This window comes from Ornithodoros turicata, chromosome 2, assembly GCF_037126465.1.
Source record: "Ornithodoros turicata isolate Travis chromosome 2, ASM3712646v1, whole genome shotgun sequence".
Classification (NCBI taxonomy): Eukaryota; Metazoa; Arthropoda; class Arachnida; order Ixodida; family Argasidae; genus Ornithodoros; species Ornithodoros turicata.
This window is the reverse complement of record NC_088202.1, coordinates 79,957,504-79,983,258: the sequence shown is the minus strand read 5'-3', so window position 1 is coordinate 79,983,258 and position 25,755 is coordinate 79,957,504. Positions and strand designations below refer to the sequence as shown.

Genomic DNA, 25,755 nt, shown 5'->3' with positions numbered 1-25,755 from the left:
CCCCGTAGAAATACCAAGTTGTAGTCGTACGCGCTTCGTACCATTCGGGGTGACAACATGAGAGGAATCGGTCTGCAAGGGCTCAAAATTACGAATAACGGCTTGCGGTGGGTGGCCAGTGAACGTGCCTACCAGCAACGAAATGGTGGTAGTGTTTCATATCAAACACAATTCCTTATCCAGATGTGCGTAATTTTTTTCGTGATTACCAAATGTGCGAAAAGCAAACATTATTGGTAGCTCATCTCCATCCACTGCTCGCTGTGAAAGAATAGCGCAAACTCCGTAGGGTGAGGCATCACACAAAAGGATTATCAGACGGGAGTCACCGACAGGGGCATGAGAATAGGCTTTCCCGACTGCCAGGCTTACTGTGCTTAGGCTGTGTGCTGTGCGAAGGGTGCTACCTCGTTTTCGTTCAGTTACAAACGGCGTAGCCCAGAGCGAAGATGAAGATTCCTTGCTATTGAAGCTTGCTATAAGCTGTTCGTCCACAGCATGTCTCAATGCCAGAGACACGCTACGACACTACAGAAATTTCAAAGCGCGTGTTCCGCTGTGCGTCAACATGCATAGGATCTCCGACAGGTTCACTCAGCTTGCCATGAAAAACCCGACTGAATTCGTCAAACAATGCTTGACACACTGTTCCAGAAGCTATGTGAATACCAGTGACTGACATGACCAGGGGCTCGAACCAATCATGTCCTAGAAGGTTTTATGCCACGACCTGCTACCACGTAGAGATCCACTGTAACTTCTCTCTGCAGTGGTCTAAAATGGACTGTTGTTTTCTTCGTACTCGTAGTGGAGTGCCAGTCCACGTCCTTAGGTCGAAAGTTGCGGGCTCTGCCGGTTACTCTTCATCTTGTCATCAAAACTGCAGTTGTGAGCTTTGAGGTCTCCCGTGCAACCGTATAACAACAGGATACCTGATTTGTCCCTTTCTTTGAATTACGTCGCTGTGTTGACATGTGGCGAATCTTACTGTCTTCACTACTGGACACATGCTTGACTGCTGCGCCACTGTCGATTGCATCGCCTTTAGGATATCAAGCGCTTTTTGATACATAATATTCCGTTCTGGCAGTAATCGCTGATGTACGCGGATATCACGTGACCCCAAAATGAACAGGTCTCGTAACATTATCTCCAGTGGAAGAGTCTCTGTTTTTCCAAATCTGACAGTTCCGACTGGAGACTGTGGTGGTTGATGCTTCGGACTCGGTTTAGTGTGACGTGGATGGCCTTGTAGCCGGTGGCGGTGATGTACCAACCGACATTCTAGAGTCTACGATGCCAAAGTTGCAGTCTTTGCCGAGAGCTCTCAAGGCATCAACATATTTTTAAGTACTAACGACTTTACAAATGCAACTAACAACTTTATTCGAAGAAAACACCCGCACGCACGACGCAGAGTAGACCATGGAAGAAGGGTACTATACAGAGCACGAAGATCACTTTCAACCTTAAGCAGAAATGACGTTTTTTAACTTAGGCTGCTCCACCCGATAGAGGGCTAACTCACATGCTTGATGCCAACCTGTGGATCGTGAAGTCCTCAGGAGTGGTGCATGGCCACAGGGATGACATGACAAGTCTGTCTTCAGCTACATCTGGAGTAATGAACAGATATGCATCCTCCGGAAGGTCTCACGCTCAGTAGCCCTGACGATGCATCATGGCCGGTTTGGCCAATACAGTGGACCCACACAACATGGCCATCAACGGCAGGAACATCATCTGTCATCGAAAAAAAAAAATATATATATAGATGTACGTATATGCCCGGACCTTATCGCTGCCGAAAACGCAACCTGTGAGCCACAGGTGTTCGTCACTTGCACATTGAGCACTGAGCATTCACGTGTAAGACAGTTCCACATGTGACGTCGCGACGCCTAGCAACAACCGTTCCTCGTCCAACTGCCTTCAGGATCACAAACAGGCAAGCAGAGTAATGACTAGACGAACAACCTCGGCGATGGCTTCTGCGTTGTATTCGCACACATGCACTTAAGTGTTACTTAACTCATCCCAAACATCGCAATAAACATGACGAACAAATGGAATGATAGCTTAAAATCCAATCCAAGGCTACCGGACCCGGCGACACCGGCAGAGAAAGTCCCCTGCTTGTTGCTTTTTTCTTCTTTTTTTTTTTTTTTTTTGCTTTTGACTGGGCTGGTTGCACGAGACACAACGAGCGTTCTTGTACAAAGACAATGAGCTTTCTCTGAGATTTCAAAACGTCGCTGTATCGCTCCCCTGATTTTACTGCTACCCAGGTTACAAAGAAAATCTCATTCACTATTGCTTTGTGCACTATGTCAAAATCCCTTCCTTTGAAGGGATTTTGGACAATCTATCCCTGGTCTCTCCACAGCTAAGCTGTGCTTATGCATGTGGCCCCCTTCCGCTTATCGCATAGCCGAATGAGAAGTTTTGTCAAAAAAGGCCATCAGACTCCTGTCTCGTTTCTTAGCCAAGTCTCTTAGCCAAGGTTGTGCGAGTCTGTTCTCGTTTTCCCTTTCGTGTTGTGCGAATGAACGGGTAGCACGGTAACCTGACAGCTGACATGAAACGTACCCTGAAAGAAAAGCTATGTGAGCCTTTTATTAGGTTTGCATATCTCGAAATTGAACGAACACAAAAACAAGAATACGCGAATACACGAGTACGGGGTTTGCTGTGTGTTGTCTGCACGTTCTACGTCCTAGACCAATCAGATGTGCTGACACACCAAGACCAATACTTTGAAAATATAGACATACGTGCATTTCCCACAGGAACATGTGTTTGTGTCCTTGCTACTGGTTGCGGGGCTGGTTTTCATCTTCGCTCTATGTTTCCGATACTGCGCTGTGCACACGCCAAGCAACAACCCGCGAAAGGAGCCAGTCTACGTACTCAAGACGAAACTCAGGTCAAAATCAAAGTCGAGTTTAATGTCAAGGTCAGGAAGCCACTATTCTGCTTCTAGGTAAGAATTGCGGCAGATTAAATAACGCCAATGCCGATCATGAACATTTGATTTTTCAGGTACAGTGCGGTTACAGATGAAGTACACCGCTGACAGATAGCCCTAAAAAGATATAAAATTGAAGCGCAATGAAGCATCTATCTCAACGACTTGTTGTGTTTCTTCGTTTATCAGCTCTTCGTCAGCGTAGACAGCAAGGCATATCTAAACTGGTAGCGAAAACAAGCGAAAATACCAAATCAGACCCATCGGGAAGAGTATCATCATGAGGTGCGAGGGATCCTGGGTGTTGGTAGTAGAGGTTGTTACGACCTGGCTGCCACGCCATGTTTGTCTCCCCCCTCGTCGTTGGTCAGCCATGTTCCTGTCAGCGAGCTTCCCCATTCACCCAAAAAGGGGGAAGGAGATCAAGGTCGTCTTCCTGGAACTCGCCGCGGCTGGTGACCTCCTTCTCACGGACGGAGACTACTTAAGCGGCCCCTTTGTCCCTGTTGGGAGCTTTTCACTTTCACTTGTCCCGATGTAAATATATTCCGTTCTTGTCAACTCACTTTTGCCTCGTCTGAGTTCTGCCTGGGTGCTGGGCCCCTCGACCAAGCTACCGACTGTCGCAAGACTTAACAACTGGATGGCAGCGACGGGATCCTTCTCATTTGCCGGACTGGTGAACAACAGCTGGACGGAATCTATGGATTTTGGCCTACGATTGGTGAGCGGTTTGACTTTGTTGCCCTTTGGTCAGGATTAGATTGTGGGAGTAGCTACAATTCTATTCCGTTGGGTCCCTCTATAGATATTGTTAGCACTTTGTCTAAAATATCAGAGGTGTGTGGGCAACATCGTTGGCGGTCAGCATGGATCTTACATCATTCCTTCGGACCGATCTGATCCGGGTGTGCAAAGAATTCGGGTTAAATGTAAACAGCACAACGAAAAAGGCGCAGGTGATTGAGGCAATTGTTGAGGCTGATTTAGGGGATGACGATGTCAGGGAAACCCTTAAAAAAATCAGCGAGGAGAAGGAGCGTGAGGAAGAACAAAAGGATCGTGAGAAAGAAGAAAGAGCTCATCAGAGAGAACTAGAAAAGCTCAAGTTGGAAGTAGAACTGAAACGTCTGACAGGCAGTCAGTCGCAAGACGTGGGGTCGATCCCGAGAACACAAAACGTAGACATGTCGAAGCTGTTGCAGCCGTTCAAGATAGGTCAGGATATAGGACTTTTCTTGGTCAATTTTGAGCGTGCGTGCGAGCGAGAAAACTACGGAAGGGATTCGTGGCCGGCTAGACTCATGACTGTTCTACCATGTGAGGCGGCTGACAGTGTAGCTCGTCTATCGGCGGAGGACGCGAAATGCTATGAGAAAGTGAAGCAGAGCCTATTGAAGAAATTTCGGCTGTCGGCAGAAGCTTTTCGGCTTAGATTTCGCGACGGAGACGGCAGAAAGGTCAGCAGCTATGCCGAACGCGGGTTCGAAATCAAAGCTAATCTTAGCGAATGGATGAAAAGCGCCGAAGCGTTCGGTGACCCAGAAAAGATCTTAGAAGTAATTGCGCTCGAACAGTTCAATGAACTGCCAGACCAGATGCGAAACTGGGTGCGGGATAAGTCCGGCGTTGCTACCGTTGAGATAGCTGCGGACCACGCGGACGAATACGTTTCTCTAAGAGGTATGGGCAGCCAAGACGGGAAACCGCTAGGGAAATCGCGGAAGCATTTTCTGAAGGGAAATCGGAAACAAGAACTGAAAAACGGTAACGCTAATGGCGCCTCCCCGAAGGAGAATTCAACCGGCGAAGGCACAGGGTCTAAAGGAGGGCACGAAGAAAGACGCAACAGCAAAGCGTTTGAAAGGAAGCAGCCTATCGTATGCCATAGGTGTAAGGAACAGGGCCACATAGCTGGGGGTTGTAGAAACCCGCGCGTGGCATTAGCTTACGCGGACGACAGCAGTGCAACGGAGGAGTAGATAATGAAGCCGTATCTGTATCAGCTTCAGGTGAACGGTCGTCCGTGTACGGTGTTACGTGACAGTGGTGCTAACCTAGATCTAGTGCATCCCTCATTTGTTTTACCGGAGCATTACTTGTCGAAGTGTGCGTGGATACGCCAGGTTATTGAGCCTACCGGTGGCCGAGGTGTGTATTACTGGGCCGTTTGGTGATTTTCGCACTGAGGCAGCAGTGACGGATCGTCTTCCTGACCAGTACCTGTACTTACTATCCAATCGTACTGCCCACCTCATGCGCAAGGAGGGCATAAAGATAGATGAAGCGGGGGTGTTCGCTCTCACTAGGGCCAAAGCGCGAGAATTGAAGGCGAAAACGGCGGAAAAGGAAATTGAGGAATCGGAGCTCGCGAACCAGGTCGGAATTCGCGAGAAAGAGCCAAGTCAGGAAAGTAGTCAGCAGGACATAGTCAGCCCCAATGAGTCAGACGTTAGTCAGGTCGGTGAATACCTGGCACCGTCGAGCGGAGCGCTAAGAAATTTGGTGCGCATCAGTAAGGATGAGCTAATCGCGCTTCAGAAAGCGGACCCGACGCTGAGAAAAATCTGGGACTCAAACAGAGGGTGTGGCTAGGAGTAATGTAAAGATCATCATACAGAGCGGTCTCCTCTACCGCCATTACGAGGATCGCAGAGGCAAGGTCGTAGACCAGTTAATGGTGCCCGAAAGTTTGCGCGGAGATATCCTCAAGATGTCTCATGACAACTCGTGGGCAGGACACCTGGGTGTACGGAAAACAAAACAGCGTCTGTTGCAGGAATGGTACTGGCCAGGGTGTTTCAAAGATGTCGAGAGGTATGTGCGGGCATGCGACACTTGCCAGAGGGTAGGGAATCCTAACGAGCGATGCAAAGCCCCTCTCACGTTAGTGCCAGTCATTTCCGAACCGTTCCAACGGTTGGTTATAGATGTTGTCGCACCTCTACCCGTTTCGAAATCAGGATCAAAATATATCCTGACCATGATTTGCCCGGCGACTAAATTCCCGGAAGCCGTCCCCCTAAAAGAGCAGTGTTCCGCTGAGATCGTAGACGGCCTACTTTCCGTGTTCTCTCGGATTGGATTTCCCAGGGAAATCCAGTGCGATAATGGGTCGGTGTTCACGAGTGCGCTAACTACCACGTTCTTGCAAAAATGCGGAATCAAAGTGATTCACAGTTCCCTTTATCACCCGCAGAGCAATAGCGTGGAGAAGTGGCACTCGGTACTGAAACGAGTTCTGCGGGCACTAGTTCATGATTTCAAAACAGACTGGGAGGCAGGTCTACCAGGGGCCATGTTTGCGTTGCGTTCGGTGCCACACGAAGCAACGGGATTCAGCCCCGCGGAACTGGTGTACGGGCGCACACTGAGGTCCCCGATGAGGCTGTTAAGGGAAGAATGGGAAGACCCACGCACTGACAACACAGTAGTCGAATACGTTTTAGACCTCCTGCAGCGGTTGCAAGATACCAGAGAAATAGCCGAGGCTAACATGCGCGACTCACAAAGAAGAGCCAAGACATATTATGATCGTAATGCGCGCCCTAGAGTGTACAAAGAGAATGACAAAGTGCTTGTACTCCGTCCTACACGTGCGAACAAGCTTCAGGTTCACTGGGATGGACCGTTCAAGGTGGTGCGTAAGTTGTCCGAAACAACCTACATGGTGGAGATAAGGGGAAAAAGGAAGGAGGTCCGCACGTATCACACCAACCTTATGAAGCCGTATGTTGATTCGACGCACATTGTCAGTGTAGCGTTAAATATGCCGGAGGAGCAGCACACGGAGATACCCGAGTGGGGCGAAATTGGTTCATCAAACCCGAGTATTGAGGACATTGTAAGAACTGTAGCAGGAGAAAGCCATTTTAGTGATTCCCAAATATGCGATTTGAGGAATCTTATAGGGAATTTTGAGGGACTGTTTTCGGACAAACCGGGGAAAACAGATCTAATTTGCCACGACATAGAGCTTACAACAGCAGAGCCGGTACGTTCACGTTCCTATCGCATATCACCCAGACAGGAGTCGATTATGAGGAAAGAGATCCAGCGGATGCTAGACTTGAAAATAATTGAAGCAGGTGAAAGCGACTACGCTTCACCTATGATCATTGTCGAAGCTCCGGGCAAAGAACCTCGACCCTGCATAGACTACCGTAAGCTAAATGCCGTGACGTCAACGCAGGTGTACCCCATCCCAAACCTGGAAGAACGGGTCGAAAGGGTAAGCAGCGCGAAATTTATTTCAACCTTAGACCTTGTCAGGGGGTACTGGCAGGTGCCAATGACTGAAAGGGCCCAGAGATACGCGGCCTTCACGACGCCGATGGGGACTTTTAAGCCGCTAATGTTGAGCTTTGGTTTGAAGAACGCGCCGTTCGCCTTTTCTAAATTAATGGACAAAGTGCTCCGTGGGGCGGAAAAGTACGCTGTTCCCTACTTAGATGACGTAGCAATCTACTCGGAGACCTGGTCAGAGCATTTAGAACACTTGCGCGACATCTTCAACAGGTTAAAGAGTGCGGGACTAACTCTAAAAATGACAAAATGTCATCTTGGACAGGGAGAGGTCCTGTATCTGAGTCACCGGGTCGGACAAGGCTTTCGTAGGCCAGCCGAGTTGAAAGTAGCAGCTGTCGTTGACTTCCCTAGACCGCAGAACAAAACCGGTTTCTCGGTTTAACGGGTTATTACCGAAGCTACATTCGACAGTACTCGGAACTGGCCAGCCCCTTGACGGACGCTCTCAGGAAGTTTGCGCCCACGAGGGTACAATGGGACGAGAAAATGGAAAGTGCTTTCCAGAGTCTGAAGAAAGCTTTGGCGGAACCTCCTGTTCTCAAAGCGCCCGACTTCTCTAAAACGTTTACTGTTCAGTGCGACGCGAGCAATAGGGGCATGGGAATAATTTTGTGCCAGGAGGATGAAAAACAACAGGAGCACCCTATATTATATGCAAGTAGGAAATTGTCCCTTAGGGAGGAAGCGTACAGCGCGTCCGAAAAGGAGTGTGCGTGTTTGGTTTGGGCGACGCAAAAACTTGCTTGCTACCTGTACGGGGCTAAATTCATCCTGGTCACAGATCATTGTCCGCTCGCATGGTTGAGCCAGATGTCTAGCAAAAATGGCCGTCTGCTAAGATGGAGTCTCGCACTGCAACAGCACGACTTTGTCGTTCGTTATAAGAAGGGAAAACAGCACGTCAATGCGGATTGCCTGAGCCGCTGTTAGCGGAGTGGTAAAACTGACCTAATTGCCACCTGTACATATACCTCCGGATACCTGTTGACTTACATTGAGCTGTTTGCGACAAAATTTGGGCTTGAAGTCCGTGTACATATTCCACGCATTGTTGTGTAAGAGAGCCGAAGGCATGGGTTAACTTGCGTGTTGTTTGCTAAACATGTTGCCCAGCAAACGAAAGTTATAAATCATTTATGTAGCGCATATCTTTTCTTGGATCCTGACCGTGGGACGACCGGGACGGATGGCTCGCCTGTTGGGGCTGGATCTGTGGATCTTTGTTCCGCTTGTTGTTTTGCCTGTCGCAGCATACTTGTCCCATCAACCTCCACTTTTCTCAAGAGAAGCTGGCACAATCACGATCAAACGTCAAGGTCTACCTGGCCTCTACAAACTCTCCTCGGAAACACGACGCAGCAGAGGCAGCGCTCTCCTTACACGTCATCCACCGAGAGGAACGGGAAGTTTGATCTACGCCTTGGCATTCTGCCCCGTCCTGAACCTGAGAGAGACTCCAGCGAGAGGGCCCTTAAAGTTCGTTCACCTGGCTTGCTGAAAGATCCACCTCGTCCAGTGGCCAGCGTTAAACTGCACACTCGTCCGAGGTCAACCCGGGGCGGCGACGAGCTGTTACGACCTGGCTGCCACGCCATGTTTGTTTCCCCACTCGTCGTTGGTCAGCCATGTTCCTGTCAGCGAGCTTCCCCATTCACCCAAAAAGGGGAGATCAAGGTCGTCTTCCTGGAACTCGCCGCGGCTGGTGACCTCCTTCTCACGGACGGAGACTACTTAAGCGGCCCCTTTGTCCCTGTTGGGAGCTTTTCACTTTCACTTGTCACGATGTAAATATATTCCGTTCTTGTCAACTCACTTTTGCCTCGTCTGAGTTCTGCCTGGGTGCTGGGCCCCTCGACCAAGCTACCGACTGTCGCAAGACTTAACAAGGTACGATCGTAAACAAAAAAACTTTACAACATGGGCATGACATGCGCGTGTACTAATAAGTTACTCATAATTTCAATGTAGGAAAATTATCTGTTCTCACAATGCACATAATACGAAATCATCTACCACCCGAGTACATTTCTGTATCCCGTTCCCCTGCGCATGTGTCACAGTGGGCTTGTTTATTTGTGCATCTCTGTATCCGTGCCGTGTGTCCGTGCATTGTAATACGGAGCTCGTACACTTTTTGGGTTAAACAGGAAGCGACTTTCACATCTCGGTGCTGTAGACCCAGATTAACACGTGTGAACAGATGAATACCATGCATCTCTTGTTGCTGACCCTGCGAAAACAAGATTTCGTCATGGCACGACCGGCCATGGCGTGTCTGCTAGCGGGCATCAGCTGTCCGCCAACGATGTCATGTTTTTTTGTTTTGTTTTTTTTCTGCAATGGACCCATTATGGCCACTCATTGAATAAATGCAAACGTCTAATCACTACGTGTACATATAGTTCTAGGTGAGAAATGGACCTCAAGTAAATCTTCCTAATTTCTGTGTGGTCATCACAATGCCCTTCTGTTTGGAGTTGTCAAAATGTGTGAAACTCTATGTATTTCGAATTGATGTGTGTCATAAACTCTTATTTATTTTTCTCTGTTCTCGTCTGGTACTGATGCCCTAGGTGATTTGCATGGTTCGGCCAAGAAAATGAATACAACGCAAACGAAGTGTGTGAATGTAAACGTGCCATGGCTTGTCACATTCGAAACTGTCACCTTCTAAACAACGCAAACGAAGTGTGTGAATGTAAACGTGCCATGGCTAATTATGCACTGCGTCATTTATTTGCAATCGTAGTAGTCCGCGCAACGGATGGATGGCACTCTCGGTCTCAATCATGGCGTCATTCTGAAGACACAGGGGCCTATGGAAGTTATGCTACATGTATACCTTGTAGACAGTTTCTAAACTTGGAATAATACACCACAAACATACAATCCGACAGCGACTACGCCATTCGAGAGTATGGAAAAGAATGACGAACGCACATAAAAATGCTGCTTGTCACCTTCGAAACTTTGTGTGAGGTAATGTTGGGAGTGTGCAAATAGTTGCGTATAATAATGATGCCGATCACGTAAGGGTTGTCTTCCTTCTTTCTTGTATGGCGACATGTTGTACGTGCCGCAGGGTAGAACTGCGGATAATTTCGGATATATTTTGACGTGCGCCGAAAATCTCCGACACACGGTGTTGGAAGCAATGTTTACCTCCCCACGTTGCTACCGTCCTCGGCCGAGTTTGAACCCGCGACACGCCACGTTACCGACTGAGCTACCGAGGAGGGCGGGGTGTGTGCGTCGAATGGCATTTCCTGATGCCAGCATGACTCAGTAGCATATATGACTTTGCCCAGTTCCGTTTTCCCGCTATGTACGTGGCGCTACCGTTGCAACCCCACCATATAGTGCCGCGTGATAACAGGGAGCATATACCTGAAGCTCCAGTGGATCTTTTTCAGGTGCCTAGCCAATCACAGGTCCAAATAGGTCCAGGTCGAACAGGAGAGTAAAAATGCAGTCTTCGCCAAGTAGTGCTGCTGCTGAATGACGGCCGCAACCCCAAGAGGAGTTTCTTCTCCAAAACCACAGAATTAATATTAATTACTGAGATAATATTAAGCTTGTATGACCCACATGTCGTGATGTTAACGGAGACATGGCTTCACGAGGACAGTGATGTAGTTCCTTCCTCTTATCGTATTTTCCGAAGGGATCGAGCTACAAAAGGTGGCGGTGTTGCTATCATTGTTAAGTCTGACTTCTGTGCCTTTCCCTTGGAGCAAATAGAAGATCATGAAAGTGTATGTGTGTTTATCGACCTTTGGGGCACATCTAATTAATAATTGGGTGTTTACGTCGCGAGACAACTGAGATCATGAGCGACGCCACAGCGGTCAGTCTGTGGGTTGCTTTGCCCACCTGAGGGTTCTTTAACGTGCGATGAAAGCTCATCACACGGCACCCCGTATTACTTTATTTCGTAAAGGAAGAGTGAAACACGATCACACAAAGGAACGCCGCGCAGTCGAGAACACTAGGTAGTATATCAAGGGAATAGCGGCGCAGTGATATTGGATAAGCTACCAAAGCTTTGCGGCGGTGCTGACGTAATTGACACTGGATATCACAGATTTATTTATTCTTGCATGAGATTTCAATCTTCCCCGTGTTGATTGGACAAATTGTACCACGGTGACCGCGGACACGAATGCAGATATTTGTTTTGATATGACGTTTACTCATTAGTCATGAGCTTTCTCAAATCGTTGAACAACCAACGCGGGTTGCTGGAAATTCTTCTTCAGTTCTCGACTTAGTGTTTGTGAGCACCCACTTTACAGAGTACGAGGTTAGATAGTGGTAGCAGATCATATCCTCCAAACGCCCATTTCCACCGACGTCCCCATTCAACCAAAAGCTCATTTCAACCAAAAGCACACAAAAAAATATTCGGAGGTTCTGGGCTTTCGGGTGATCTGGGCATGCGAGTGGCAGTGACCCATATCCCCCAAATGATCTTTTCATCCAAGCGTCCAGAACCACCGAAAGCGGGATACTTCAAAGGACGCGCGTCCACCGTTTAACAGGGAGAGGAGGAAGGGTGAGCGGTTCCCAATTATGGGGGAATGCGATGTACAGCTCGAGGCAAAGTTAACTGGAACGCCACTTCGACTGGCGGAGCTAAACTCGGGGGAGAGCAACCCTAGCGGCTCTTACGAGAAATAAAGGCAAATGTTCCGACTGTCCCACTGTTGCTGTGGAGGTGTAAGCCTTGCCATGAGCTATTGACTCGGCATTGCCTTTAGCTGTGGTTATCGTCGCGATGTTTGTTTGTGTTTGCGGCGACTATGTGAAGGTGTATGCCGGCTGATATCGCACGGATACGATGCCTTTATCTCATTGATACACGCGAAAGTGGTCGCGTTCGCTCAGTGGGGCATTTTCAGATTTGTGATAAAACAAATGAAGATGCACGCGGTCTAGTGGAAAATTATTGGAGTTGCTGTCCACATTTGCGCGTATCAATGAGATAACAGCATCGTATCCGCGTGATATCGGCCAGCATACACCTTTACATAATCGTCTCAAACCCAAACAAACATCGCGATGATAACCACCGTTGAGAGTAATGCCGAGTCAACAACTCATGCCAAGGCGGACACCCTCGCAGCATCATGGCGAGGGGTAATCATTTGATGGCAACTTTTTTTTTTGCCAGATCTCGAGCAGTCAAGCAATCTTGCATGTTCGCGTGGCACTTTCCGTGCGCCCGGAATTTCCCAGCTATTACTTTTTTCGTCCGGTCTCGAAACGATCGAGCAGCGGGTTGCCCAACTATATCCGGTGTCGTCAAATCCGCACTGCAACGGTGGCGAGTGCTCTCATTGGACCGCACGTCGAAGTTCACGTGATTTAGCAGACGACGGAACCCGAAGACAGGCGACCGCGATGGCCCTAGCGTGATCCAAGTGTACGAACTCTGCCCTGATTCAAAAGGGATGAGGCGAGCCTGATCCTGATCGTAACTGCCAGATCCCTGGCACTCATGTTCGGGTGGCAACTGTCACATGATCCTGCTCCGGAGCCGACCTAGCAATTTCCGAGCCCCAGGCAGTGTTGTAATTAAATTACCACCCCAATTCGCCATAAGTAGGACAGTGGAAACATTATTTCCCTTTATTTCTCCTAAGCACCGCTAGGGCGATTTTCTTCCCGATTCAGCGGTCGAAGTGGCGTTCCAGTTAACTCTGCTTCGAGCTGTACTTCCTTCAACTTGCCAGAGAGGGTCACGTGGGTTCCTGACTGCTGCTCATCCGGTGCTCGAAATGTTCTGTAGCGTGAGGTATGCGGTCCGTTGATTTGCACAGCTTCCTTTGTTCCCCTGCTTACTAATAATTCTCCTTAGAGATGTAACATATATGACTAATATAAATATGAGAGCTGATGCACGAGATCTACATTAAAGAAGCTTGAGCGTAGTTGGATAGAAATGACACGACACTCGGTGTATACAAATGAGATCGCGTTCAAGAAGTGATCTGAACGGAGAGGTATCCCGAAAATGAATTTTATTGGTATGCACGCTGCTGACGGAAGAAGCACTATCTTCGGAAGGTCATTGAAGTCCGCGTCATGATTCACGGAAAAAGGGCATGGTGGGAGTGGTATGTTCTGCGGCTGGAACATTTAGCGGGACGGCGGAAAACACACCTCAAGCGCCTTCAGAGCCTTCAGAGCCTCAGCTTTCAGAGCCTCAAGCGCCTTCAGAGGAGATCGACAGTTCAGAGGATATGTTGGTTTCATGCGTTCATACTGTTTGCAAGGTTTTTCTAGGCGTTATTTCAGCCGGTTAATAGCGTGTTTTCTGAACGTCTGAACTGTATTAACTGAACGCATAAAAGAAAAGTAAAGGAGGAGGTCCTTTTTGTAACCTTCTTCGAGACCTGCGAAGTGGGCGCTTTGTTACTAGTACAGTCAACCCTCGATCTATGAACCTTCGATTTATGAATTCCCTCGTTTTATGAACACGAGCACGGGGAACCAAACTTTTTCCATTCATTTTTCCCTCGTTTTATGAACCTCGATATTCGAATAATGAACGGAATTTCTGGGAACCAACTAGGAGTTGCCCAGCGTTTTTGCCCTCAATTTATGAACGGATCGTTTCGAGGTCAACAGAAACCTTCAAAGGGATAATTCCGTGGTCTTATGAATGACGCATGAACGGACAAAACGATTTCCAGGTATTGCACCCTCGGTTCTTAACCCCTCGAAATCCGAACAACAAACGGGTTTTCCGGGGTCGAACAAGGTGCGACCAAGTGTTCCTGACCACAGTTGATGAAGAAGGTGGCCGCTGTCACCCAGAGATTAATAAACGGAGGTTAAAAATCCCGGAGCAAATCCGAGACCAGTCCAGTGCGAATGTGGTGACATCTCTTATTTCCAAGATTGACACAGCGGAAGGCATGGTCCAAAGCAAAATTAAACAATTTAGTATTGAATAATAAACAGAGTGTGAATGCGCTAACGTTTGTTCTTTGTGAGATTGATACAGCAGAAGGCATGGTCAAAAGCAAAATTACACAATATATGGCATTATAAACACAATCCCAACTCGGACATACTGTTGCATTTGCTCGATAGTACTCAGTTAACTGAATTTTCGATTTATGAATCCCTCGATTTATGAACGATTTTTCGGGTAACCGAGGGTGTTCATAAATCGAGGGTTGACTGTATTTGCTTTCCACTATGATGATCTACACAGTGCCTGGAGCCCGGTCACTCACATGGAAAATATCTCTCTGTTCGGATCGGGTCATTGCTTGAACGCGATCGACATCAATAGTCTTTCCTTTGCAAACTTCACTTCTGACTGAGTTGCAGGATTGGATTCCCGCACACCCAAAAACCGCTCAGTCTTCCTCCTCTCCCTGACAAACGGGGGAAGCGTGTCCTTTCAAGTATCTCGCTTTCGGTGGTTCTGGGGGGGGAGGAGGAGGAGGAGTGTCGTTGGGAGGAACCCGAGAGGTCTGCCTGCCTGAATAGGCGGCATGTTTCTCGGGAAGGGAAAGGTGGTGGAGAGGAGGAGAGGAAAGGGTGAAGTGGAAGACCGAGCGGAATCCGCTCGGGGGGAGGATAGCTGCGTCCATGGGCCGACTTCAGGGGAACTGTGCCGCCATACGCCTATTACACATCTGAGGGAAACCCAGGAAAAACCCCATTCGAACCGCGGACCTCCCAGTCTCCAAGCGCACGCGTTACCGCTGCGCCACCGGAGCTGGTGGTGGTTCTGGGCGCTCGGATGAAAAGAGCATTTGGGGGATATGGGTCACTGCCACCCGCGTGCCCAGATCAACCGAAAGCCCAGAACCTCCGAACATTTTTTTCGGATTGAATGAGCTTTTGGTTGATTTGGGACGTCGGTGGAAAGGTAACATCTCATTACGGCCCGAGTCTCATTACGGCCGAAGTCTCATTACGGCCGAAAGTCTCATTACGGCCGAAAATCCTTTAATCCCCAAGTGTCTCGTTACGGCCAAAGTCTCAATACGGCCGAAGGTAGTATCATTACGGCCGAAGATGTCTCATAACGGCCAAAAAGAAAAAAGAAGCATCCACCATAGTAGCTCTGTATATACTGTGTTTTATGCTTCCCAAAATGTGGCCGAGGCGGTGTGCCCCCACGGCTTGTGTCACACACAATGGTTCATGCACACAATATTGCGACAGTGTTTCATGCATCCCTCGTGAAAAATGTTTTTATTGTCATATGTGTCACACGATATTTGTATGTGTTACGCCATTTTCTCTCAGTATTCAAGCAACATCCTACTCGTTGGTTCTGTGAGCAAACTGTGTGTGTGTGTGTTCTGAAAAGTACTCCACAAGGGAGCCCACTGGGAGCTCCAGGAGTCACATGACCTATGACCATGATCTTCTCCCTTACTAGCTGCCTTCTACAATTTACGTCCACCTGAAATTTACAAAAAAGTACATAAGCCACTGAACAAAATGACATATGCTCTTGTTTGATGATGACTATAAGACATATGCTGTCAAGCAGACTTTTTTTTTCATATATTCGAAACATATTCAAGAATTATGGACAACAATGACAATTACGTCATAATAATGCAGCTGCATAGCCAGGAAACTATTTCAGGAGGTGTTTTATGAGGCTTGACATGGGCTGGAGGAGTCCCCCTCGTCAGTGCTTTATCCAGACCCCCCCTAACTTTTTTGCCTGTGCACCCCCTACAGGGGGTGCCCTTGCGATTTCAGCTTCAGATACGTCTGTAATGATATGTTAAGCTGTAATGACGTAACTATTCCAACAATTTTTTCCAACACCCTTCTCGTGCTTGGGATTCTGGATAAACCACTACCCCTTGTTCATTTTCGTGGGGCACTACATTAGAGCTTATGCCACTGCACTGATGTCACAATGTTAAAAGTGTGTGTCACTCTGGGCATTCGGAATTCCTCTAAGCTACAATATGTAAATTCAGAATATCCGAAGGGTAAACATCAGATGTTACCTGCAGGCTTCATGCTGAAACGCGTGTACGCAAAACACTTCCACCGTGGTGGGCGACGCCGTTAGTGTAATCATACACGCAAGACAATTGCGGGCACATGGAGTAGTGGCAGCAACCTGAAAACGATACATTTTCTTGTTACATATGAGTAATCAAAAATATACATTCCCACATGTTTCGTTTTGTCGTTTGTAGGAAACGCTAGTAAGGGAACAGCACTTGGTTGGTCACATGCAAGCCACAATGCGAGAGGTGCCGATATTTCGATTACGCGATCAAGAACTAAAAGTCTAGAACCATGCACACTTCCCCATGCAACTACTTCCCCAGCATCGTGAGACATGACACCCATGACATGACCCCATGTATTCACGTATAGTGTAATGATAAGCAGGAATGAAAAAGATGCCAACATACCTGTAATCCAGTGTCCCATAAGTTTGATTCGATTTTTTGGCAGCTACCATGAAGAGCAAATGCACGATTCACAAGTTTCGTTTCGCCATTTTCATTGTTGATTTCGCAAGCGTCGAGCAATCCCACGTGACCTCCTTTGGATCAGTGAAAAGTGAAAATTACTCGCGTCATGAACATATATGTTCATCTCAGTGCAAATCACGTTTTGCATGCTATAGAAGGAGGGGGGATCAATACTCTTCCTTTCGTGTTTTGATATCTTGTTGTTTTGCTACTCTCACTTCGGAGTTCGGATGGTGTCTAGCAACGTTGGGTACCTCGTTTCTTTTGTGTGTGAGCGAGTGGTTGCTGTTTACGTTGTGTTCATATATCGCTTTGTAGTGCTGTAATGTGCAAATTAGCGGACTTTATAGCGGCTCTCTATTTTCCGTCGTTGTCTTTCGAGCAGCGGCTGTTGTTCCGGTAAAAATCGAGTTGAATGAATCGCCACAGCCCCAACGTATATCGCGCAGTGTTGACCAAGTCAAGCAGGAATTCTGGTGAGTAATGCTTTCGTAGATTGCCTGTCTTAGTAGTGTGCTGTCCACACATAGTTGGATTCTCATAAGAGTAATTTAAATTAATCAAAACAGCTGAAGTGCCTGTAATAGATGTAACTCGGTATCCGTTCGTAGGTTTGCGCCGTTTCTAGTTGGTTGCGCGTTTAGGAACAACAAATTTATTCGAAGACGATAAGATACCGAAAATGCATCACCGTACAGCAGCATTTACTCGTATCATTGTGAGCCATATTTCATTTGTTAAAATTTGTCGTCGTATTTCTTCAAAAATAAAAGCGCAAGTCGGCGTACTTGAATTGATCTCCAAGAACTGCTTACGTCGAACGTCTGCAAATGTTGTACTTATGTGCCTTCGCGCACCATAGTAGGCACAAAGCATATCTGATTAGAATAAATACTTCAAGAGGAAGTCATTCAAATACATTGTTATTTATAGCTGGTTTTCCATTCCAGGCATGGTATGTGGCTGCACGATGGATTCCGAAAAAGAAAAACAACAACATGGCTAATAGGATGTTGCTGCCCAGGGAGTCCTGGCGAAGAGGTGAGCTGTTAAGATCATCATAAGGTTCTGTTGTGAAGTGAGAAATTTTGTAGTAGTGCACGAATGTTAATTCGTGCACTACTTTTATAAAAAAGAAACCAGAAATGGAAAGTTATGCATGCATCATTTCATGAATTGTAATGTATTACTATTTGATATTCACATGTTTCCATTAAGGGAATGAACTACTGAACCTATATTCATATCATGGTCATGCTCTGTGTTTACCTGGAAGTCACATTTTTAAGGCTTGTCATTCTTTTGTCTAAATGAATATTTATGTTAACCTTGTATGAAATAGCAGACACGTATCAACACGTGTGCGGCTTGTGCACATTAAAACGAGCCATGTAGAGACAAATGCTTGTTGTTGGTTTTTTTAGTATTCTAGCCTATTCATGGTTGCTCATCGCTTCTTGCAGGTTTACTCATTCCAGAAGCAAGATTTGTATCATTGTAAGGCGAATGGAAATAAACTGACATCGACTGAGATAGGTGCTCTGTCATGGCCAATGACTGTAGGATGGCTCCAAAAGCGTCACAACAAAGCCAATATTCATCTAGCTCTCTACAAGTAGCTAACTCCACATAGTAGCCTGCTTCACGGCCTACACTACCTTGTGGGAGTACACATTACACAATATGTTGCATTGTGCTGTGGTATGATAACATACCGTTTGTCTCGCAATATGTGTATATAAATATGATAAGGGCCCTAAGGGCACAGTGCATGGCTTATACCCTGCTGAATATATATCCATACCTGGCTGCGACATTGCATATCAATGCAGGTTACAATACACATTTTGACATTTGGCCGTTATGAGACATCTTCGGCCGTATTGAGACTTTGGCCGTGATGAGACACTTGGGGATTAAAGGATTATCGGCCGTATTGAGACTTTCGGCCGTATTGAGACATCGGCCGTAATGAGACTTCGGCCGTAATGAGATACAATCGGTGGAAATGGGCATTCTGATACTTTATCTGTTACTTCGGGAGTTCCACAGGGCAGTGTTATGGGACCTTTATTATTTTTGATTTATATTAATGATATTGTTGATGTTGTCAGCTCCGGAGTGGTGCCAAATCCATTTGTCCAAATACATTTGTTTGCAGAAGATTGTCTGTTGTATTGCCCAGTTTATTCCCATGAACAAGTTCTGCTGAATCATAGTCTAGCTGGCACCTCCGATTGGTGTGAGAGATGGGGTATGAGGCTTAATTGTGATAAGACTGCTCTTCTCCGAATCACGACGAATAGGCAACCAATTCAGTTCAGTTACTTCATTGGGGATGTTCCAGTAGAGGAGGTGAAGGGATTTAAATACCTTGGTGTGTCATTTACATCTGATTTAAAATGGTTTAGACTCATTAGCTTAATTTGCACTGCCGCCATGCGTAAACTGGGGTATCTGAAAAAGAAACTTCGAAAAGCCCGGCCTGATGTCAAGATATTGGCTCTTAATTCCATCATAAGGTCAAAGCTATTATCGTGTGGGACCCACACACTAAAGTTGATATCAATAAACTCGAAGCAGTACAACGGAAAGTTGTGCGTTTTATTTTTAATGCATACAGTAGACGAGACTCGTTTACGCGAAATATTACGCCCTTGAAGACAAGAAGAAAAATTGCACGACTGAAGTTCTTGTTTGAGACATCGAGAAGTAACTTTAGATTACAGTGCCTAGAACCCCTCCACCAACCACGGTAGACGCGCCATCTTCACCCCCTTTCCTTTAAAATAATATTCGCTCGTACTTCAACATTTAAAAATTCGTTTTTTGTTCGTACTGTTCCTGAGTGGAATTCGTTGCCTCTGGGTATTTTTCGGAGTTAAAGTGTTGCAGTATTCGAAGAGCTTGTCGACGACATTTGCACTGCTTGCCTGCAAGAGTGTTCTCTTTTGTGTGTGTACGTGTGAACTTGTTCCTTTCCCTTGGTTACACTGTGTATTCCCTCCTGCTTGGGCCACTGCGTGGCTCGCAGTATTTCGAAATAAATAAAAATAAATAAAATAAAAATAAAATACAGTTCCCTGTTATTACATGCCAGTCAGTAGACATACCTCACCGTTATGTACTGGATGCCACCATGTTTGAGAAACTGGATTAGTTTGGATTGAAACGGATATATCTGGGGACATACCAAATGGATTTTTCGGCCACTTTTACCCACGCCTTCTGCATGAAGAGTGGTATGTTGGGAAGACTCGGAACTGTAGAAATGTAGCAGAAATGGTTGCTGGCAGAAATGATCGGCCTGGAGAGCGGCAAGACAGCTTCTTCGTACACAGACGCCTGCCGGTATGAACTTTTAAACGTACTGTAAAGCAGCAGGTAAGCTCTTAATATTGGCAGCTGCATTCGAACGCCTATTCCTGGAAGCTGGAAATTTTATGTGCGACAAAAAACTAAATATTTTTAATCGCGACTGAAATTGCGGTGAATAGACTCAGGGCGACGCATGCTGGGAAACAATCGCCCATTCGTCGAGCAGCAGTGTTACATATCACCTACCCTCTATCGGCTAAGTCATGGGCTAAGTAGCTGGCTTCTTGAACTTTCTTTGAAAAATATGTTCAAACGAGATAGTTCCTGACATATATTCTCTCAAAATGCAAGCACATTGGTACATCGTGGAAATGAGTAAGGGCCAGTTCTCACTTGTCGACGCCCGACGCGACGTTGTTAGCGGGTGGCGGAAATAGTCGCGCATTTCCGGCATTGAAAGAGAAGAGACGTCGAGCAAAAAAATAAAATAAAAAATGCCATGCCGAACTCCGTTCACGACCTCTGCGAGAGCTGCCGAGAACGATACCGGCAACCAATAGGGTGACACGGAAAAGCCACGCCTCCTGATTTATCGTGTGCTTTGGACGACGGAATGCCACTGTGGTGAGAACATGAAAGTCGCGCGCTCTGACGGGGCGGTACCCCGGTGCAGTATAGTATGTTTTATACTGAGCACCCAGGCTGTCAAACGACCCAGCAGTATAAAATTGTGTGCATGCTGCTTTACAATAAGTAACAAGGTCACGTTAACATAATTCTAATCACGTTAAACGTAAGCAAACTGACAGCAGACAGCTGAGGTAGCAGCTAACTGCTAAGCTATATGTGTGAATGACATACTGTAAAGTCTTACGGATCAGTCACGAAACGAATGTCACCAAATCTAGGCGTCGCTGTTCCAAGGAACATCGCCACAAGGGGGAAATTTTGGTGACATGGCGGCCTCCATACAACACGGCCATCAATGAAAGGCACCCAGCTCTGACTGACAGGTCAAGCCTCCGCTTAATGGCCAGACACACTTTTATTACACGGCACTGCCCCGCTGGCCACCCGAGCGCTAGAAGCATGGAAGAAGGAAATAAAGCAGACGCACTGTGGTACTCGAGGGAAGAGAAAAGTCACTGGGGAAAGTGACGAATGAACAGAGGGTGAGACATAGGTTGCAGATGGTCTTGTAAGGGCCATGTTACCAGGGAACACCAATGAGGAGGCTCTGCGCACGCTACTTTGGAAGCCCCCACGACACGCTACGTGCAACAGGCAACTGTGTACAGCCAACTGTGGGATCTGTGGCGACTGTGGGAACAAATGGGATCTACCATGAGGACACTGTAGCGGACGACGCGGATGCCCTAACCCCACACAGAGAAGCTGTTATTGAGGCACTCTAGCTGGAGGGTAGTTCAACGTGCCCTTGTGTAATTGAAGCTTGTACCGTAGAGTGTGCTTCGAGGACCGAAGAGAGGGCCGTCGGAATGACAGTATGCTGTCATGCCCAAATAAGGGGAAAGAGGATCGTTTTGGATATCTGGCTACTCTCGAGAAAGAGCGAAAAAAAAGCCGGTTTGGAATCAGACGACTACTGAGCTGTTTAGTCTAAGACGTAAGAGATAGGGAACCTCACAGGATATGTGTGTTCCTGTCTGTGTGGTATGAAATGCCTGAGCTAGATCTTCTGACGCTTTTAGATACCACCGGACACCAGAGGGCGGACCCAAACGAGAAAACTGCGGAAATGGGGAAATAGGGCGGAACGAAAACTACGGCGGAACGAGCAACCATTAAAAGCGCTTTAGACTACATAGATCTCCGAGGGCGAAAAGAAAATCGGGCGAAAAACGGGCGCAGTAAGCTCTAGGCATCCCCGAGCGTGCAAACAAGCTACAGCGGAAAGAGGTTCACTTGAAGAGCACACTAGAGTCTAGGGATCTCCGAGGGTGGAACGAAACTATGGCGGGAAGGGGGTCCTTCAAAAGGCATACTAGCCTCTAGGAAATATGCGAGGGTGGAACGAAACTACGGCAGGAAGAGCGTCCTTTGTGGGGCACACCAGGCTCTAGGGATCCCCGAGGTTGGAACAAAACTACGGCAGGAAGAGGGTCCACTATGGTATACCTGGGGATGGAACGAAGGTACGGCGGAGAGCGGGTCCTCTGGAGGGCACACTAGGCTCTAGAGATCTCCGCAGGCGGAACAAAACTACTGCGGGAAGAGAGTCCTTTGAAGGGCGCACTAGGTCCTAGGGATCCCTCAGGGTGAAACGAAACTACAGCGGGAAGAAAGTCCCTTGGAGGGCACACTAGGCTCTAGCGATATCCGATGGTGGATCGAAAATTCGGCGGGAAGGGGGTGCTTCGAAAGGCATACTAGGCTCTAGTAAATCTGCGATGGCGGAACAAAACTACGGCGGGAAGAGGGTCCTTGGAAGGGCACACTAGGCTCTACGGACCATCGAGGGTGGAACGAAACTACGTCAGGAAAAGGATTTTTTGGAGGGCACACTAGGCGCTAGAGATATCCGCGTGTGGAACGAAAATACTACGGGAAGAGGGTCCTTTGGAGGCCACACTAGGATTTAGGGATCTCCGATGCTGGATCGAAAATACGGCGGGAAGAGCGTCCTTTGAAGGGCGCACTAGGCTCTAGGCATTCCCGATGGTGAAATGAAAATACGTCCCCGAGGGTGGAACAAAAATATACCAGGAAGAGAGTCCTTTGCAGGGTGCACTAAGCTCTGGGAATCTCCTAGAACGGAACGGAACTTCAGCGGGAAGAGTGTCCTTGAGAGGGCGCACTAGGCTTTATAGATCCCCGAGTGTGGAACGAAACTACGGGGGGAAGAGGGTCATTTAAAAGGCACGCTAGACTCTCGGGATCTCCGGGGGTGTAACTAAACCACAGTAGGAAGAAGGTCCTTTGAAGGGCGCACTAGGCTCTAGGGATCTTCGAAGGCGAAACTACGGCCGGAAGAGGGTCCTGTAAGCGCACACTAGGGTCTGCGGATCTCCGAGGCTGGAATGAAACTACGGCAGGAAGAAGGTCCTTGGTTGGGCACACTATTCTCCAGGGTTCCTTGATGGTGGAACAAAACTATAGCGGGAAGATGGTCCTTGGAATGGCGCACGAGGCTCTAGGGACCTTCGAGGTGGAACGAAACCATGGAGGGAAGATCCTTTGAAGGACGCAGTAGGCTCTAGGGATCGCCGAGGGTGCAACGAAGCTACGGCAGGAAGAGGGTCCTCTGAAGATCGCACTAGGCTCTAGGGATCCCTGAGGGTGGAATAAAACTATGTCGAGAAGATGGTCCTCTGAAGGGCGCACTAGGCTCTAGAAATCTCCGATTTTGGAATTAAACTACGGCGGGAACAGTTTCCTTTGAAGGGCGCACTAGGCTCGAGAGATTCCCCATAGTGGAACGAAACTACGGCGTGAAAATGGTCCTTGCAAATGCACACTAGGCTCTAGGAAATCTCTGAAGGTGAAACAAAAGTACGGCAGAACGACGGTCCCTGGAAGACCACACTAGGCCCTAGAGATGCCTGAAGGTGGAATGAACCTACGGAGGGAAAAGTTCCTTTGGGAGTGCGCACTAGTCTATACGGATCCCCGAGGGTGGAACGAAACTACGGCAGTAAGAGGGTCCTTTGAAAGGCGCTCTAGGGATCCCTGAGAGTAGGACGAAACTACGGCAGGAAGTGTCCTTAGATGCGCGCACTGGACTCTACGGATCCCCGAGGGTGGAACGAAACTACTGTAGGAATAAGAGGGTCCTTTGAAGGGCGCACTAGGCTCTAGGAATCCCCCATGGTGGAACAAAATTACGGCGTGGAGAGATGCGGAGACGCTGGCTGCCGCGACCGGTTGGTGAGCGCGTGGCTCGAGTGTCGCGGCCGGCAATGACCATCGGGCAGAAGTGATGGTTGATGAAGCTGTGAGGCGCGTGTGTGCCAGTTCATAGTGCTTTGTACGAGAGAGTTAGTAGGTCGGTATGCAACAGTCTGCTTGCCGAGCTGAGGAAGCCATTCGGGAACGAGAAGAGGATTTTGAATGCACTAGTCTCTAGGAATCCTCGATTTTGGGACGAAACTACGGCGAAAGGGGTGTCCTTTGAAGGGCTCACTAGACTCCAGGGAAACCCGATAGTGGAACAAACCTACGGCGTGAAAAGGGCCTTTGCAAACGCACACTAGGCTCTAGAAAACCTGGGGGTGGAACAAAACTACGGCAGAAAGAGGGTCCCTTGAAAGGCACACTAGCCTCTAGGGATCCCAGAGAGTATGAAGGAACTACGGCGGGAAGAGTGTCCTTGTAAGGGCGCTCTAGCCTCTATGGATCCCCGATGGTGGAACAAAACTATGGCAGGAAGAGGGTCCTTCGAAGGGTGCACTACGCTCTAGAGACCCCCAAGAGTGGAACGACACAACGGCGGGAAAAGGCTCCTTGCAAAGTCACACTAGGCTGTAGGAAATGTGTGACGGTGGAACAAAACTACGGCAGAACAGGGGTTCTTGGAAGGGCACACTAAGCTCTAGCAATCCCCGATTTCGGAACAAAACTACGGCGAGAAGAGTGTTCTTGGATGCGCGTACTAGGCACTACGGATTCCCGAGGGTGGAACCTAACGACGGCAGGAAGATGGTCCTTCGATGGGCACACTAGGCACGAGGGATCCCCAATGGTGGAACGAAATTACGGCGGGAATAGGGTTCTTTGAAGGTCGCACTAGGCTCTAGGGACCCCCCGTGGTGGAACGAAACTACAGCGGGAAGAGGGTCCTTTGACAGGCGCACTAGGCTCTAGGGATTCCCTATAGTGGAAAGAGTCCCTGCAAAGGCACACAAGGCTCCAGGAAATCTGCGAGGGTGGAAGATAACTGCGGCAGAATGAGGGCCCCTGGAAGGACACACTAGGCTCTAGAGATGCCTGAAGGTGGAACGAACCTACAGAGGGAACAGTGTCCTTAGGAGGGCGCACTAGGCTCTACGGATCCCCGAGGGTGCAAGGAAATTACAGCAGTAAGAGGGTCCTTTGAAGGGCGCACTAGGCTCTAGGGATCCCCAAGATTAGGACGAAACTACGGCGTGAAGAGGGTCCTTTGAAGGGCGTAATAGGCTCTAGGAATCCCCGAGGATGGAACCAAACTGCGGAAGTAAGAGGGTCCTTTGAAGGGCGCACTAGGGTCTTGTGATCCCCGAGAGTAGGACGAAGCTAAGGCTTGAAAAGTGTCCTTGGATGCGCGTACTAGGCTCTACGGATCCCCGAGGGTGGAACGTAACTACGGCGGGAAGAGGGTCCTTCGATGGGCGCACTAGGCTCGAGGGATCCCCCATGGTGGAACGAAATCACGGCGGGAAGAGGGTCCTTTGAAGGTCGCACTAGCCTCTAGGGATTCCTCATGCTGGAACGAAACTACGGCGGGAAGAGGGTCCTCTAGAGGGCGCACAAGACTATAGGAATCCCCAATTTTGGAACCAAACTAGGGCAGGAACAGGGTCCTTTGAAGGGTGCACGAGGCTCTAAGGATCCCCGAGGGTGGAACGAAAGTACAGCGGGAAGAGTGTCCTTGGAGGGGTGCAGGCTCTATAGATCTCCTAGGGTAGAACGAAACTATACGGCGGGAAGAGGGTCCTTGGAAGGACGCACTAGGCTCTAGGGACA

General features: G+C 48.1%; 2 protein-coding genes and 1 long non-coding RNA gene across 3 annotated transcripts in view; 2 read left to right on the top strand and 1 right to left on the bottom strand.

Moving 5' to 3' along the window:
- LOC135385611 (disintegrin and metalloproteinase domain-containing protein 10-like) overlaps nucleotides 1-3,130 on the top strand; it is a 53,783-nt gene extending 50,653 nt beyond the window's left edge. The window contains exons 13-14 of the mRNA XM_064615038.1: nucleotides 2,790-2,983; nucleotides 3,043-3,130. Coding sequence (XP_064471108.1) covers nucleotides 2,790-2,983; nucleotides 3,043-3,076 — 228 coding nt within the window. The 3' untranslated portion in view covers nucleotides 3,077-3,130. The remainder of the gene's footprint in view (nucleotides 1-2,789; nucleotides 2,984-3,042) is intronic.
- LOC135385613 (uncharacterized) lies at nucleotides 1,370-1,740 on the bottom strand. The gene is made up of 2 exons (XR_010420453.1): nucleotides 1,529-1,740; nucleotides 1,370-1,468 (listed from the first exon to the last, which is right to left on the bottom strand). It is a non-coding gene; the product is annotated as an uncharacterized LOC135385613 (long non-coding RNA).
- A 2,094-nt stretch (nucleotides 3,131-5,224) lies between the features above and the next one.
- On the top strand, nucleotides 5,225-8,688 carry LOC135384822 (uncharacterized). The gene is made up of 3 exons (XM_064614007.1): nucleotides 5,225-5,483; nucleotides 5,551-7,199; nucleotides 8,527-8,688. The coding sequence occupies exons 1-3, from the start codon at nucleotides 5,225-5,227 to the stop codon at nucleotides 8,686-8,688; spliced, it is 2,070 nt and encodes a 689-aa protein (XP_064470077.1).
- Nucleotides 8,689-25,755: the final 17,067 nt, after the last annotated feature.